General features: G+C 35.8%; 1 protein-coding gene across 3 annotated transcripts in view; it reads left to right on the top strand.

Moving 5' to 3' along the window:
• Positions 1-15,872, top strand: part of ZDHHC15 (zinc finger DHHC-type palmitoyltransferase 15) — a 209,889-nt gene that overhangs the window by 122,284 nt on the left and 71,733 nt on the right. For all 3 annotated transcript variants that reach the window (XM_059156695.1, XM_059156696.1, XM_059156694.1), the window contains exons 4-7: positions 3,595-3,715; positions 6,638-6,707; positions 11,869-11,901; positions 12,650-12,770. In XM_059156695.1, coding sequence (XP_059012678.1) covers positions 3,595-3,715; positions 6,638-6,707; positions 11,869-11,901; positions 12,650-12,770 — 345 coding nt within the window. The remainder of the gene's footprint in view (positions 1-3,594; positions 3,716-6,637; positions 6,708-11,868; positions 11,902-12,649; positions 12,771-15,872) is intronic.

The raw sequence follows: 15,872 nt of genomic DNA, 5'->3' as shown, positions 1-15,872 counted from the left end.
AACACATTATCTAACCAGTGCAAATAGGCAAGAAAATAAAGCATTGAAATTAGGTAGAAAAAAGTAAAATTACCTCTGTTCACACACAGTATGATCTTATATGTGGAAGACCCTAAAGATCCTCCCCCAAAATCTGTTGCATTTTACAGTATCATGAAAAAGAATAAAATATTTAGGAATAAACTTCATCAAGGAAGTGAAAACCTCAGTACACTGAAAACTAAAATCTTTTGCTAATAACAATTAGATACAAATAAATGGAAAGACAGTTCATGTTCATGGATTGAGAAAATTAATGTTAAGAATGTTATCACTACCCAAGGTAGTCTACAGATTTGTTGCACTCTCTATCAAATTCCCAATATTTTTTGTATAAGTCGAGAATTCCATCTTAAAATTCATATGAAATCTTAAGGGATCCCAAATAGCTAAAATAATCTTGAAAAAGAACAAAGTCCTAGGTCTCATTTATTCATTTCTAAATTTACTACAGAGTTACAGTAATCAAAACAGTGTGCTACAGACACAATGGAATGTGTCTATGGAACAGAAGTAAGAGCCTACTAATAAATCCTCACATATATGTAACCATATATAACCTCACATATATGGTCAGGTGATTTTTGAAAAGGGTAGTAAGACCATTCAATGGAGAAAAGATGGTCTTTTCAACAAATGGTATTGGGAAAATTGGACATGCACATGCAAAATAATGAAGTTGGACCCTTACACCATATACAAAAATTAGCTCAAATGGAAAGCTACGGAACCTTTAGAAAAAAAAATACAGAGGCTGGTACCTAGGTTGCTCAATTGGTTAAGCATCTGCCTTTGGTTTAGGTCATGATCTCAGGGTCCTGGAATTGAGCCCAGCACTGGGCTCCCTGCTCAGCGGGGAGTCTCCTTCTCCCTCTCCTTCTGCTCCTCCACTCCCCAATTCATGCTGTCCTGCACATGTGCTCTCTCTGTCTCTCAAATAAATAAATAACTAATCTTTAGGAAAAACCATAAGCAAAAAGTTTCATAACATTGGATTCTGGCAATGATTTCTTAGACATGACGTCAAAAGCAGAGGAAACAAAAGTAAAGGTAAACTGGACTACATTAAAATTTAAACTTCTGAGCATCAAACCACAACCAACAAAGTGAAAAGGCAACCTATGGAATGGGAGAAAATGTTCATAAATTAAATATTCAATAAATGTCAAGTATCAAGTATCCAGAATATATAAAGATTCTTTCAACTGAACAAGAAAAAGACAAATAACCCAACTACTAAATGGGCAAATGACTTAACTAGACATTTCTCTAAAGACTATATGTGAATGACCAACAAGCTCATGAAAAGATGATCGACATCATTAGTCAACAGAGAAATGTAAATAAAGACTACAGTGAGATGCCACTTCACACCCACTAAGAAGTCCAAAATATAGATACATACATATGTACATACATACAGAAAAGAGAGAGAGAGGAAGGAAGGAAGGAAAAGAATAAGTGTTAATGTGGATGTGGGAAACTGAATCCTCATATATTGCTACTGGGAATGTAAAATGATACAGATGCCGTGGAATATAGTTTTTCAGTTTCTCATAAAGTTAAACATAAAATTATCTTGTGACCCAAGAATTCTATTCCTAGATATATACTCAAATTAAAAGCAAGTGTTCAAAAGTTATACACCACTGTTCATAGAGCACTAGCCATTATAGTCAAAAGATGGAAATGGAATATCCATCAACAGATGAAATGGGTAAATCACGGGTGTTATGTCCATAAAGGAATATTATCCAGGTATAACAAGGAGTGCATTACTGATACATGCCACAGCATGGATGAAAACTTTCTGCTAGAAAGAAAACTTTCTAGCAGACCATATATTGTTTGATACCATTTGTATGCAATATCCAGAAAGGAAAGAAATCTAATGAGATAGAAAGTAGATTAATTGTTGCCTGGATCCGGGGGTGGGGGAAATAAGGAATTATTACTTAATGCAATATGGAGTTTCCTTTTGAGGTGATAAAAATATTCTGAAAGTAGATAGTGTTAATGGCTGCCCATCACCTAATATACCTAATGCCACTATCTACACTATGAAATGTGCATTTTAAAATTAAATCTTATGTTATGTGAATTTTAGCTCAATGGAAATAATTGTTCCCTCCACCCTATTAGAAAGCTTGTAGGCCAATAGAAAGGCTGAGTGGTTGGGAATTTTGTAGAATTTTGGTAAGATTTAGATAAGAATTGCAAATGTCTAACACTTAAGACCATGTTTTCAGCATTTTTAATTGGTAAAAAGAAAAGGTGTGTCTTTGGGTCCAATTTGATAGCCATGATACTCATTTCTTGAATACCAAATACATCCCAATCTATCATCAGTTGCCCACCTAAAATGTGTTTACTGTTTCATTGCATTATAAACCTCAAAAAAGCTTAGTTAGTGCCAAAAAGAGGGCCTCCAAACATGACATCTTATTCCAATCCAGAACTTTCTTGTTGAATAACCACAAGGTTTTCATCACATACTACCAGTAACAACTCTGCCTCTGCTTTTCAGGCAGGTGTAGTATGCCACACAAAAGTTATTTCCCAGGACAGCCCCCAAATTAAAAGACTGTCCGAAGTGCTACTTTTAATTATCAAAATTAAATAGAATTGTTTAAAACTTTATACTAAAAACTAGAAAAGCTAAAATTTAAGATGATAGTATCAAATATTTTTAAATGACTTAAGAAATTGAACTTGTAAAGGAAACTTTAGTTACTTATTAGCCAGTACTTTTAAACTAATCACATAAGTAGGTATTATCTCCTCTGTTTTACAGATGAAGAACCTTGGGCTAAAAGTATCTGATTTTCCAAAGTAATTTCTTCACTATTAAATGGAAGAGATGAGGTTTAAAGCCCCAAAATCTGATCACAGATCCTTCTCCTTTTCACCTTTGCTTACCTTTTAGCCCAGGCAAAAGAAAGCTTTCAAGTCTATTACTTTTGGAAAATTGTTGACATATCTTTTGCAAGATTAGCCAAGTGTGATGCCAACATTGGCAAGAAGCTTAATATCAGACTAAAAATTTCTGAAATAGTAAGAATACCCAAACTTCTACTTATTTGCAAGATTAGAATACAGTGTCACAAGCAGTCTCATCCAGCTTCTCTAAGAGTGTAACCTAGGAGAAATACAACTTAATAACATTCATAGTTAATCATCAACATGGTCCTGGCAGCAAGCTATCATACATCTGTACGTAACATTATTATGGTATAATGGAGTGGAAAGGGCACAAGTCTTGGAATCAGGTGAACTGGGTTTACCTTAGTTTTGCTACATACTAGTTAGTATAAACATAAGACAAAGTACTTGCTAAGTTTATTTATAAAACAATACTACCCTATCACATGGACTTATGAAGATAGAGATAAAAGCCAGATAAAATAATTAAGATAATTATGCTGAGAAAGTTATAAACCAAATTGATACCTACACTTCAACGGTAGATAACAAATATCTTCATCTAAATTGTTGTTTTTAACGTTTTCTTTGAACCTTGGAAAATAAAGTCTCACCTCTCACTTCTGCTTCTAGTTCCACTTGTCCTATTCAGACAAGGAACGCTATGAAAATGAAGAGAGACCTGAAGTCCAGAAGCAGATGCTCATCGATATGGCCAAAAAGCTACCGGTTTACACAAGAACTGGGAGTGGAGGTCAGTTCATCCAAAGTCACCTACAGAAGGGTCAAGTCACATTTTGAGATTAGCAAAGACCTCAAAAAGGCTAAGTCATATATATCCACAGGCTCATCTGTATGGCCTGTAGCACTGGAGTCTATGACTAACATTTTGCTATGTTACTTTATCATATATCTGGCCACAAATCTATCTCTCATCCCTTATTCATCAAGCCATCTTATTTTTTCATACATTTCAAACTAAGTAGCAGATATCAAATACACATCTACCTAAATATTTTATCATTCTGTTTTGAGTGAAATTTGCATACAAAAACACAAATCTTAAGTTTGTCATTCAGTGTTTTGACAAGTGTACACATCTGTGTAACCGAAACCTCTATAAATAGTACCACATCCCCAGAAAGTTCTCTCATGCTCCTTCCTAGTACGTCCCATCAACCACCACCAAGGCAACCACTATTCTGATAGTTTTCCATCATAGATTAGTTTTACCAGCTCTAGAATTTTATATAAATGTAATCATATACTATGTACTGTTGTGTCTGGCTTCTTTTATTTAATATAATATTTTGAGATTCATTCACATTGCTGTGTACTTTATTCCTTTTATTGCTGAGTAGTATTTCATTGAGTGAATATATTATATTTTACCCATCCACTAGTTGATGCACATTTGGTGTTATCAGTGCTTAGCTATCATGAGTAAATCTGCTATGAATATTCTTGTGCAAGTATTTGTGCAGAGATGTGTCATCTTTCTTGGGTAAATGTCCACTATGGAGTCCTAACTCTTAGTTTTCATCTGTATGATATAAGTACTATTCTAGTACTAGTGGAACCAGTTTTCCACCATTCAAAATTTGAAAATCAAACCTCTTTTGACAAGTCATACTAATGTTTCTAATAAGGAAGATTGCGTTTCAAGGCTTTGGGCATTATACTGTTAGAAATTTATGTTCATCTGTTTATCATTCATTTATTCAGTAATCATTTATTAAGATCCTATTTGGTGATTTGGAAAATTTTAGTATGGTCTGGGTAATAGATATTAAGGACTTATTATTCATTGTGTTAGAGCATTGATGGTATGGTGGTCATGATTTTTTAAAATCTTCATGCATACTGAAGTATGGTGAAAAGTAGACAGGAACTTATTTGTATAATTTCTCACAGTAGTAAACAGAGTAATGTGACATAACAGAGATTGGCTACAAACTAAAGGTATATGGGATGAATTGGACCCAAGATAAATTTTGTTTGATCTCTAATGTATCTTTAAACCTTAATATTTGTTACTGATTTTTAATAATTAGAATATTTCCACATGAAAGTCCTTATTTCTGGCTTCTCCTTGAAAACTCGGACTCTTTGGCAACATTCAGTCTACATTTTCACATGGCAAAAATTAGCTAAAGCTGAGTAGTAGCCACACTCTTTAAATAAGGCATACATTCTCAGGTTCCCTCAGTCTCCAACTGGCTGCTTCACTCACTACTCACTATTCTCTGGACCCTTGAATCATTTGTTTGTAGCCCTATGATACAGAGAAGGCTTCTCTTAGGAAACATCCTTTGGTTTGAGACCTGAAGAATAAAAACCAGCAGGAAGTAAAGACCAGAGGGACTAGCATCCCAGGCAGAAGGTACTGTAGATACAAAAGGCCCTTAGATGGGAACAAGCTTGCAGTATTAGAAGAGTGGACAGGCAGCCATGTGACTGGAGTATAGCAGGTGGAGAGTGATACTAGTTAAAACTGAAGAGGCAAGCAAAGGCCAGATGATGCAGGTCATGGTAAGGAGTTCGGATTTTATTCTAATGGTGTTGGAAGTCCACTGAAGGGTTTAGGTAAAAAATGATATAATCTGATTTACATTTTAACAGATAATCTGGCTATTCTGCAAAGAATATATTATGGGGAGCAAGAATGAAAGCAGGGTAAATACTTAGGCATCTATTACAGTCACCTAAATGAGAGATAATGATGGCTTAAACTGGGTAATGGCATTACTATATCTTTAAAAAACATGCTGAATGAATTAAACATGCATGTCCCTCTCCCTTTTTCATTGCGTCAATTATAAGCATACTTTTGTCATCCCCCATTGCTAGACATAAACATAAACTGCTGAATTAGCAGTCCATTATGCTAAATCAATTACATGTGCTTAATGTATACTTCAGTTGTAATTATTGTAGCTCAAATTATTCATGATTTTAGTTGTTTCACTTAATAATAATTACATTAAACGTAGTTATACTTCATTGATGAACAGAGAGAAAATGGGAAGAAAAAATGCCTTTAATTAAGGGAAGGAAAGAAAGAAAGAAAGAAAAAGAAAGAAAGAAAGAGAGAGAAGAAAAGAGGAAGGGAGAATATATATATATATATATATATATATATATATATATATATATATATATTTTACTATCAGACTTAGAGTGAAGAGAACCCTGAATGAACTAAGGGGTTAGAAAAATTATAGTAGTCACAGTCCTGCCACTCACTTGCTGTGTGATCTTGTATAAGTCACTTGATATGTCTCAAGTCTTTACTTCTTCATCTGTGAAATGGTCAATTGAATTAATTGTTTTTATATAGGAAAGTTTGAGTAAATAGAATCTAAATGATTTTCCCAAGATCATTCAAGCAGTTGACAGCATTGTTTGTTTTATAATACCAAATCTTATTATCAGATATCCAGATATGAAAACTTTTCCCTTTATCTTCATCACCCAAAGGGTGCCTTCAAGATTGATTTAACAGGGGAAAGAAATATGTACACAATTCTCTTCTGTGATTTGCCTTTTTCTTGGTAACTTGAGATGAGTTTGACTACCTGTAATCAATTTATAACAAGCCATCCAAATAGGCTACTGAGATATATGGTGTCACAGTGAGTCCTAACCAATGCTAACCACCTTATTTTTCATATAGCTGTTAGATTCTGTGACCGGTGCCATTTGATCAAGCCAGATCGCTGCCACCACTGCTCTGTCTGTGCCATGTAAGTGACATCCACATTTCCTCTGGGCTGAGCTTAGACAGCAAAGTGACTGATCCTAACATGTGACCATGCCTAGATAAGAGCATTTCCTTTCAATCATAATGAATACATGCCACACATCCTCTTAGAATGATGATGATTCAAACTATTCTAAAAATAGGAAGGAGATATAAAACCCCATTTTATTTTTTTAATTTTAATTTTTTAAAATTTCTTTTCAGTGTTCCAGAATTCATTGTTTATGCACCATACCCAGTGCTCCATGCAATATGTGCCCTTCATAATACCCATCACCAGGCTCAACCAATGTCCCACCCCCCCGCCCCTCCAGAACCCTCAGATTGATTTTCAGAGTCCACAGTCTCTTATGGCTCGTCTCGCCCTCCAGCTTCTCCCAATTCCCTTCTGCTCTATATCTCCCCATGTCCTCCATGTTATTCCTTATGCTCCACAAATAAGCAAAACCGTATGATAATTGACTCACTCTGCTTGACTTATTTCACTCGGCATAATCTCTTCCAGTCCCATCCATATTGATCAAAAAGTTGGTCAAAAAGCTGATGGAGGCATATTACTCCATAGTATATATGGACCACATCTTCCTTATCCATTCATCTGTTGAAGGGCATCTTGGTTCTTTCCACAGTTTGGCGACTGTGGCCATTGCCGCTATGAACATCGGGGTACAGATGGCCCTTCTTTTCACTACATCTGTATCTTTGGGGTAAATACCCAGTAGTACAATTGCAGGATCATAGGGAAGCTCTTTTTTTAATTTGCTAAGGAATCTGCACACTGTTCTCCAAATTGGCTGCAGCAACTTGCATTCCCACCAACAGTCTAAGAGGGTTCCCCTTTCTCTACATCCTCTCCAACACACGTTGATTACTGTCTTGTTAATTTTGGCCATTCTAACTGGTGTAAGGTGGTATCTCAATGTGGTTTTGGTTTGAATCTCCCAACTAGTGGTGATGAACATTTTTTCATGTGTTTGTTAGCCATTTGTATGTCCTCATTGGAGAAGTGTCTGTTCATGTCTTTAGCCCATTTTTTGACATGATTATCTGTTTTTTGAGTGTAGAGTTTGAGGAGTTCTTTATAGATCATGGAAATCAGCGCTTTGTCTGTATTGTCATTTGAGAATATCTTCTCCCATTCGGTGGGTTGTCTCATTATTTTGTTGACTGTTTCCTTTGCTGTGCAGAAGCTTTTTAGATGACATGATACTTTATATGGAAAACCCAAAAGACTCCACCCACAAACTACTAGAACTCCTTCAGCAATTCAGTAACGTGGCAGGATACAAAATCAATGTATGGAAGTCAGTTGCTTTCTTATACACTAACAACGAAAATACAGAAAGGGAAATTGGGGAATTGATTCCATTTACTATAGCACCAAGAACCATAAGATACCTGGGAATAAACCTAACCAAAGAGGTAAAAGATCTATACTTGAGGAACTATAGAACACTCATGAAAGAAATTGAAGAAGACACAAAAATATGGAGGACCATTCCATGCTCATGGATCAGAAGAATAAACATTGTTAAAATGTCTATACTGCCTAGAACAATCTATATTTTCTTTTTTTTTTTTTTTTTTTTTTTTTTTTTTTTTAATTTTTTATTTTTTATAAACATATATTTTTTATATACATATATTTTTATCCCCAGGTCTGTGAATCACCGGGTTTACACACTTCACAGCACTCACCAAATCACATACCCTCCCCAATGTCCATAATCCCACCCCCTTCTCCCCAACCCCTTCCCCCCGGCAACCCTCAGTTTGTTTTGTGAGATTAAGAGTCACTTATGGTTTGTCTCCCTCCCAATCCCATCTTGTTTCATTTATTCTTCTACCCACTTAAGCCTCCATGTTGCATCACCACTTCCTCATATCAGGGAGATCATATGATAGTTGTCTTTCTCTGCTTGACTTATTTCGCTAAGCATGATACGCTCTAGTTCCATCCACGTTGTTGCAAATGGCAAGATTTCATTTCTTTTGATGGCTGCATAGTATTCCATTGTGTATATATACCACATCTTCTTGATCCATTCATCTGTTGATGGACATCTAGGTTCTTTCCATAGTTTGGCTATTGTGGACATTGCTGCTATAAACATTCGGGTGCATGTGTCCCTTTGGACAATCTATATTTTCAATGCCATTCCAATCAAAATTCCACCGGCATTTTTCAAAGAGCTGGAGCAATCAATCCTAAAATTTATATGGAATCAGAAGAGACCTCAAATTGCTAAAACCCCATTTAAAAAATAAATGTTCAGGGTGCCTTGATAGCTCTGTCGGTTGAGCATCTGACTTTTGATTTCAGCTCACGTCATTATCTCAGAGTCCTGGGATGGAGCCCCATATCAGGTTCCACACTCAACGAGGAGTCTGCTTCTCCCCTTCTCTCTCTACCCATCCCCTTGCTCACATTCTCTTTGTAAAGGAAATACATATTTTAAAAAAATTTTATTTATTTTTTAAATTTCTTTTCAGTGTTCCAGAATTCATTGTTTATGTACCAAACCCAGTGCTCCATGCAGTATGTGCCCTCCATAATACCCACCACCAGGCTCACCCAACCTCCCACCCTCTACCCGTCCAAAACCCTCAGATTGTTTTTCAGAGACCACAGTCTCTCATGGTTTGTCTTCCCCCTCCAATTTCCCCCATCTCCCTTCTCCTCTCCAGCTCCCCATGTCCTCCGTGTTATTCTTTACACTCCACAAATAAGCAAAACTGTATGATAATTGACTCTCTGCTTGACTTGTTTTTTAAAAAAAATTAAAAATGGGGCACCTGGGTGCCTCAGTCAGTTACTCATCTGCCTTTAGCTTAGATCATAATCCTGGGGTCCTGGAATCAAGCCCTGCATCAGACTCCCTGCTCACTGGGGAGCCTGCTTCTCTCTCTACCTCTGCTGCCTGCCCTGTTTATGGTCTCTCTCTCTTAACGCTCTCTCTCAAATAAATAAGTAAAATCTTTAAAAATAAATAAATAAGTAAAAATTTTAAAAATAAAAAAATAACAATAAATGGGGTGCCTGGTTGCTCAGTGGGTTAAAGCCTCTGCCTTCCACTCAGATCATGATCCCAGGGTCCTGGGATCAAACCCCGCATCAGGCTGTGTCAGCAGGGAGCCTGCTTCTCCCTCTCTGTCTGCCTACCTCTCTGCCTACTTGTGATCTCTGTCAAATAAGTAAATAAATAAAATCTTTTAAAACAATAAATAAAATAATTAATCAATAAAATTTTTTAAATAAAAAATAAAATAACAATAAAGTGTTCTATTTCAGAACAGTTTTAGATTTATAAAGTTATTGTGATGATAGTTCTTATGTGTCCTACATCCAGTTCCCCTGTTATCAAACTCTTACATTAATATGATACATTTGTTACAAATAATGAACCAACACCAGTACATTATTTTTTTGAAGTCTGTGCTCTGGTTAGAATTCCTGTTTTTCTCTAGTGTTCTTTTTATTTTCTAAGATCCCATTCAGGATACCACATTACATTTAGTTGCCATGTCTTCTCAGGCTCTTTTAGCACTTTCAGTTTCTCAGGCTTTACTTGTTTTTGATAACCATGACAGTTTTTAGGATTTCAGGATTAATGATGGGGTATTTTGTAGACTATCCCTCAGTTGGGATTTGTCCAATATTTTTCTCATGATTAGACTTGGATACTGCATTTTGGATAGGAAGAGCATAGAGGTAAATTACCATTATCATTGTATTCTATCAAGGGCACATATTATGAACATGACTTATCACTGTAATATTAATCTTGATCATCTGGCTGAGGTAGTGTTTGTCAGATTTCTCTAATGTAAATTTGCTCTTCCTCTGCTGCTTCCTTTACCCTTTAGAAAGAAGTCAATATGTATAGCCCAAATGAAAGGAATGGGAAATTATGCTCCCCCTCCTTGAAGTCAGAATATCTACATAAGTTTTTAAAATTCTTCCACATGAGAGATTTGTCTCTTCTCCCTTGTTTGTTAGTTTGTTTGTTTACTATTCATATAATTATATAGGCATGGATAATCACTTTATATTTTGGGTTATACCTCAGTACCACTTTATTTTGGTACTCAAATTATTTTAGCTTTGTAGAGTCACATCTTTATGTTAATATAATCTTCATGTCCTTCTTGGGTATATGTTCCACTCATATTTCTCTTATTAATGATTGAAAGAAATCTGTCAAAATATCAGAAATAGCCAAAGTAAAACAATCACCAGAGTAGTAATTGGTAATTTTTAAATATTTTTAAAAGATTTTATTTATTTATTTGAGAGAGAGAGAACACAAGCAGGGGAGGGGCAGAGGGAAGGAGAGAAGCAGGTTCCTGGCTGAGCAGGGAGCCTGAAGCAGGGCTTGATCCCAGGTTCCCAGGATCATGACCTGACCCAAAGGCAGACAATGAACTGAGCCAACCAGGGACTCCTAATTAGCAAAATTTTATAGCGTACACACCAAAAAGACAGTTTGCAAACCAGGAGCACTCAAACCAAAACAAAAAATGAGGCTTGAGATATATTGTTATAAAACAGCTTATATAGTGAGAAAACAATTATTATGAGAATATACAATTATTCTTTATAATGATTAGTTAGAATAGTCAGAATTTTCTTAAATGATAGAGAATTGGTCAGTGGTTACTTTATGTCAACTTTAGAAAACAGATTAAGCTTTACTAAAAATTTCCAGAGGCATAAGCAAGAAATGACCCAGGTCCAGTCAGTCTAATAAAATAAGCCAAATTAAGCTTTATTTGTATGACTAAACTGGTTTTGTCAGCTTGGGAAATTTTCAAGGGTGGTCTCCATTGGTCTTTTATTTTAACAGACTGTAGCCCTATGTTTTTTTTCTATACTTTTATTAATCTGCATATTGAGCAAAATGAGGGGAGATATCTTAGACTTCCCAGCATGTAACTTGCGGCCAGCATAATCCTGTAAAGTGTTGTGATTGGCTCATACTAGAAATAACTGAGAACAAAATAATTTTGTGGTAGCTTATAGTGGAAATCTAGGAATGAGTGTACCGATACCATGTAATTATACTGGTGAGACAAGTTCAATTATGAGGTGTTATTTCATTTCCATAGCTCTACTTATCACATGTATTTTGTTTCTTTTGTAGGTGTGTATTAAAAATGGATCATCACTGCCCTTGGTATGTTCCTTTGATTCATTTCTTTACTCTGAAAGGGTCAAAGTTGCTCAAAATGCCTACTCTCCTAAGCATAGTTTTAACATGTTTGTTTCTCTAACCATAAATCACTGGGTCTTGTATGTACATGGGGGACAGGGGAGGCATAACATTTTAAAGCAAAAATAAGTAATACCACCAAAGGTATGGTAGTAAATTCCTAGGCTCACAAAACTAATGGTCTTTTGTCTGTTGGCTTTAGTAGTTGAGTATAGTAATGAAATCAAGTACAAACAGTTCTCTTCTTTGACATTATACAATTCATTCTGTTTTTAGTTATCTTGATGTTTGAAATATTATTAGATTATTAACTTCAGCAATTCTTCTCCAAATTTTGAATGTCTGACTTAGAGAACAAATCTGAAACCATCTAACTACAGAGAATATGTCATTCTATACTAAGTGTAGCTGTTAAGATTGCAATATGTTTTCAGCATCCAAAATTCAGGTTTTCTTGGGTGGATCAGGAACTAGTCCAGAACTATTAAGTAGGCCAGGTGTCTACACCTGTAAATGAAAAGAAAAACAAATGAGACACGAACTTGTTTTTCCAGTCTGTTTCTATTAAGGGGCTTCTGTTTCTGTTGAGTTTCTACACAGCACATAATGAAGCAGCAGGAGTAACGTACTTCCATTGCTGTGTTCACTTATGTATCCATGTGTTCTCAATCAATGGATCCTGATTTCAAATTACTTTTTCTTTTTTTTTTAGGGTTAATAATTGCATTGGATTTTCCAACTACAAATTCTTTCTTCAGTTCTTAGCTTATTCTGTTCTCTACTGCCTGTACATTGCTACAACAGTCTTCAACTATTTCATCAAATATTGGAGAGTAAGTTAAATAACCCTGAAAGATCACCCCCAAAACACATACCTACTCCAATCTGTGATGTTTTCCAACTTTTCTTTTTACATTTTGAAATAGCTAAGGTAACCAGAAAGGAAGGCACAAAACAAGTTTCCCCATGTTGAATATTCTGAGATTTAGGAGTTAGTTATTTAAGGATTCTGCTAAAACAAATTACTGTCATACAGGAGAATCTTGTTAAGATCTTTAGGAACCTAACCCCTTGACTCTTAGTGATTCTTTACAATGTACTTCCTAGTCAAGTTTAAAAAATTCACTTCTTCCCGGGGTGTCTGGGTGGCTCAGTGGGTTAAGCCGCTGCCTTCAGCTCAGGTCATGATCTCAGAGTCCTGGGAGCCTGCTTCCTCCTCTCTCTTTGCCTGCCTCTGCCTGCTTGTGATCTCCGTCTGTCAAATAAAATCTTTAAATAAATAAATAAATAAAAATAAAAAATAAAATAAAAAATTCACTTCTTCCCAATTATAGATTTTAAAAATGTTGAAACTGATTTTGAATCTCTAGTTTTCTAAGAAAAAGGATACTAAAGTATTCCCTCATTGTCAGAAAAGACTTTCTTACTTCCTGTTTAAAGGAGAGTTGCAAAATTCCTACTGGACAGAAAGATTCATTGACTCATCTTCACACATGACCAAACTGAAATGGGAAGTCTTATTTGAAATTTGTATGACAAACACTGGGTTGGGAATTAGGAAAACTGAGTTCTAATACTGGCTCTGTTACCTGCTTCACTGGCTCATCGCCAAGATCAAATGAAATATGATTTTGATTTTGATGATTATAGGGAAATCTAAAAGAGAATTTCACATTTCTTCTACTAAATTTCAATCATATCCCATCTATTTCCAAAAGAATTGAAGGCAGATTTTTACTTTACGTATGTGTGTTGGGTCTGGCAGCAATATAGTGAATTTTTTTTAATTTCATGCCAATGGACTCCAGAGGTTATCCCCCTCCCCACAATTCCAGTACAGTAGTTAAAATATCATAACCTTCTATGATGGAGGTTGTCCAAACTGAACCTAAATAGCAAAAGACAGATGTAGGCAGAGCTATTAGTTATTACTGTGGGAATTGTACAAGAGCCCATATATTAGGAATATCTCACATTAAGTGAAGAGATAAAGCAGCAAGGAAAGAATGTGAATCCTGTGACCAGGATAGGCGGAGCTATTAGTTATTACTGTGGGAATTGTACAAGAGCCCATATATTAGGAATATCTCACATCAAGTGAAGAGATAAAGCAGCAAGGAAAGAATGTGAATCCTGTGACCAGATTAAAGATTATAATAAACTGGAGAACAATGGAGAAAGACAGGCAGTGAGAACCTAAATACCTGAGAATAGTTAAATTATTAATTAGTGCTTTGATCCTGACTAGTATAGAAAATACAGGATAAAAAATTATATTGAGTTAGAGAGGAGAAGGGAGTTGGGGGAAATTGGAAGGGGAGGTGAACCATGAGAGACGATGGACTCTGAAAAACAATCTGAGGGGTTTGAAGCATTGGGGGATGGGAGGTTGGGGGATCCAGGTGGTGGGTATTAGAGAGGGCACGGATTGCATGGAGCACTGGGTGTGGTGCAAAAACAATGAATACTGTTATGCTGAAAATAAATAAATAAATAAATAAATTCTCATGAATTCATACACGGGAAAAAAATTATAGTGATATGTGCTTTCCATTTTCCCAACTTTCTTAATCAATTCAGATATTTAATGACTTTAAGAATCAGGAATTATGGGGTACCTGGGTGGCTCAGTCGGTTAAGCATCTGGCTTCAGCTCAGGTCATGATCCCAGGGTCCTGGAATCAACCCTACATCAGGCTCCTTGCTCAGCTGGAAGCCTGCTTCCCCCTCAGCCCCTTCCCCTGCTCATGCTCATTCTTTCTCTCTCTCTGACAAATAAATAAAATCTTTTTTTAATTCTTCAAGATATAAAAGTATAAGCAGAAATGAAATTTTCTCATAAATTTTCCCCAAATACAAAATATTTCATTATCTTGGCATCTCTTCTTTGGCTCCTTTTCACATCACAGGATCTCTTATCTATTGTTCAGGTTTTCATGAGCTGTTTGACATCCCATTCACACTGAGCTACTACCCTGAATGTAAAGAAAATCTACCGTATCCAATTCAGCAGGGAAAGTGTCAACCTTGGTCATCACTACAGTCCTTACTTGGTCTTCACAGTAGGGTAGTGTTTAAGAACTCATAACAGAGTAAACAATGTTGCATTTTACACATTTTGCCTTGGTCCTCCAAGCCAGTCAGTCATCAAATACCACAGTGCCAGCCATCCAGGTGATGTATGTTTTTTTTTTCACTCTTGAAATATAATATTTGGATGTGAATTAATTACCAAAAATATGTCAGTATTCACAAGCACAAGATGAACATGGGCTTGTCCTTTTCTTATTCCTTCATTTTTCTCTACAGTAGATTAGCTCATGCCTGACAAATGGGACATAAAAGAAACTGTCTTGGCTTGCTCTCATAATGAAAAGGGTATTGACAATTCAGAAAAATGCTTCTTTGCAGTCTCTCCATTCAGAAAGCACTTTGAGGTGGTTTAGAGAAGGCTTTCTCAGTTTAAATTGAGTCTCACCTTAAAATAAAAAGAAAACACTTCCATGTATTCTATAAACCATGTATCAAGGTGACTAGTGGTTCTCCTAAGAACAGCAACCTCTATTTGTAGGATACTTTACCATTTTCAGAGCACTTTCATATCTATTGTCTCATCTTCTTCTTACCACAACTTTATAAAGTACACAAAACAGGAATTGTTAGTCTCATTTAAAAATGATAAAACTGAGGCTCATAGTAGTTAAGTGACTTGCTCAGGATCACCCAGCTTTAAGTTTCAAAATCAGGACTGGAAGCTATCTGATCCTAAGCCCAGAGATCTTAAACACTATACCATACATATCCGCCTGCCCTTTATGGTCCTGCTATGGAGAAGCTATAGCTCCTTTGGAATAAAGAATTTAGAACACAATCATCGGCCATTTTTTCCTCTATATATTATCTTGAAGAGTAGCTACTTTGATAGGAAATTGATC

The sequence above is a fragment of the Mustela lutreola genome, chromosome X, assembly GCF_030435805.1.
Source record: "Mustela lutreola isolate mMusLut2 chromosome X, mMusLut2.pri, whole genome shotgun sequence".
Classification (NCBI taxonomy): domain Eukaryota; kingdom Metazoa; phylum Chordata; class Mammalia; order Carnivora; family Mustelidae; genus Mustela; species Mustela lutreola.
The sequence above is the reverse complement of the archived record's forward strand: the minus strand, read 5'-3'. Positions and strand labels throughout refer to the sequence as shown.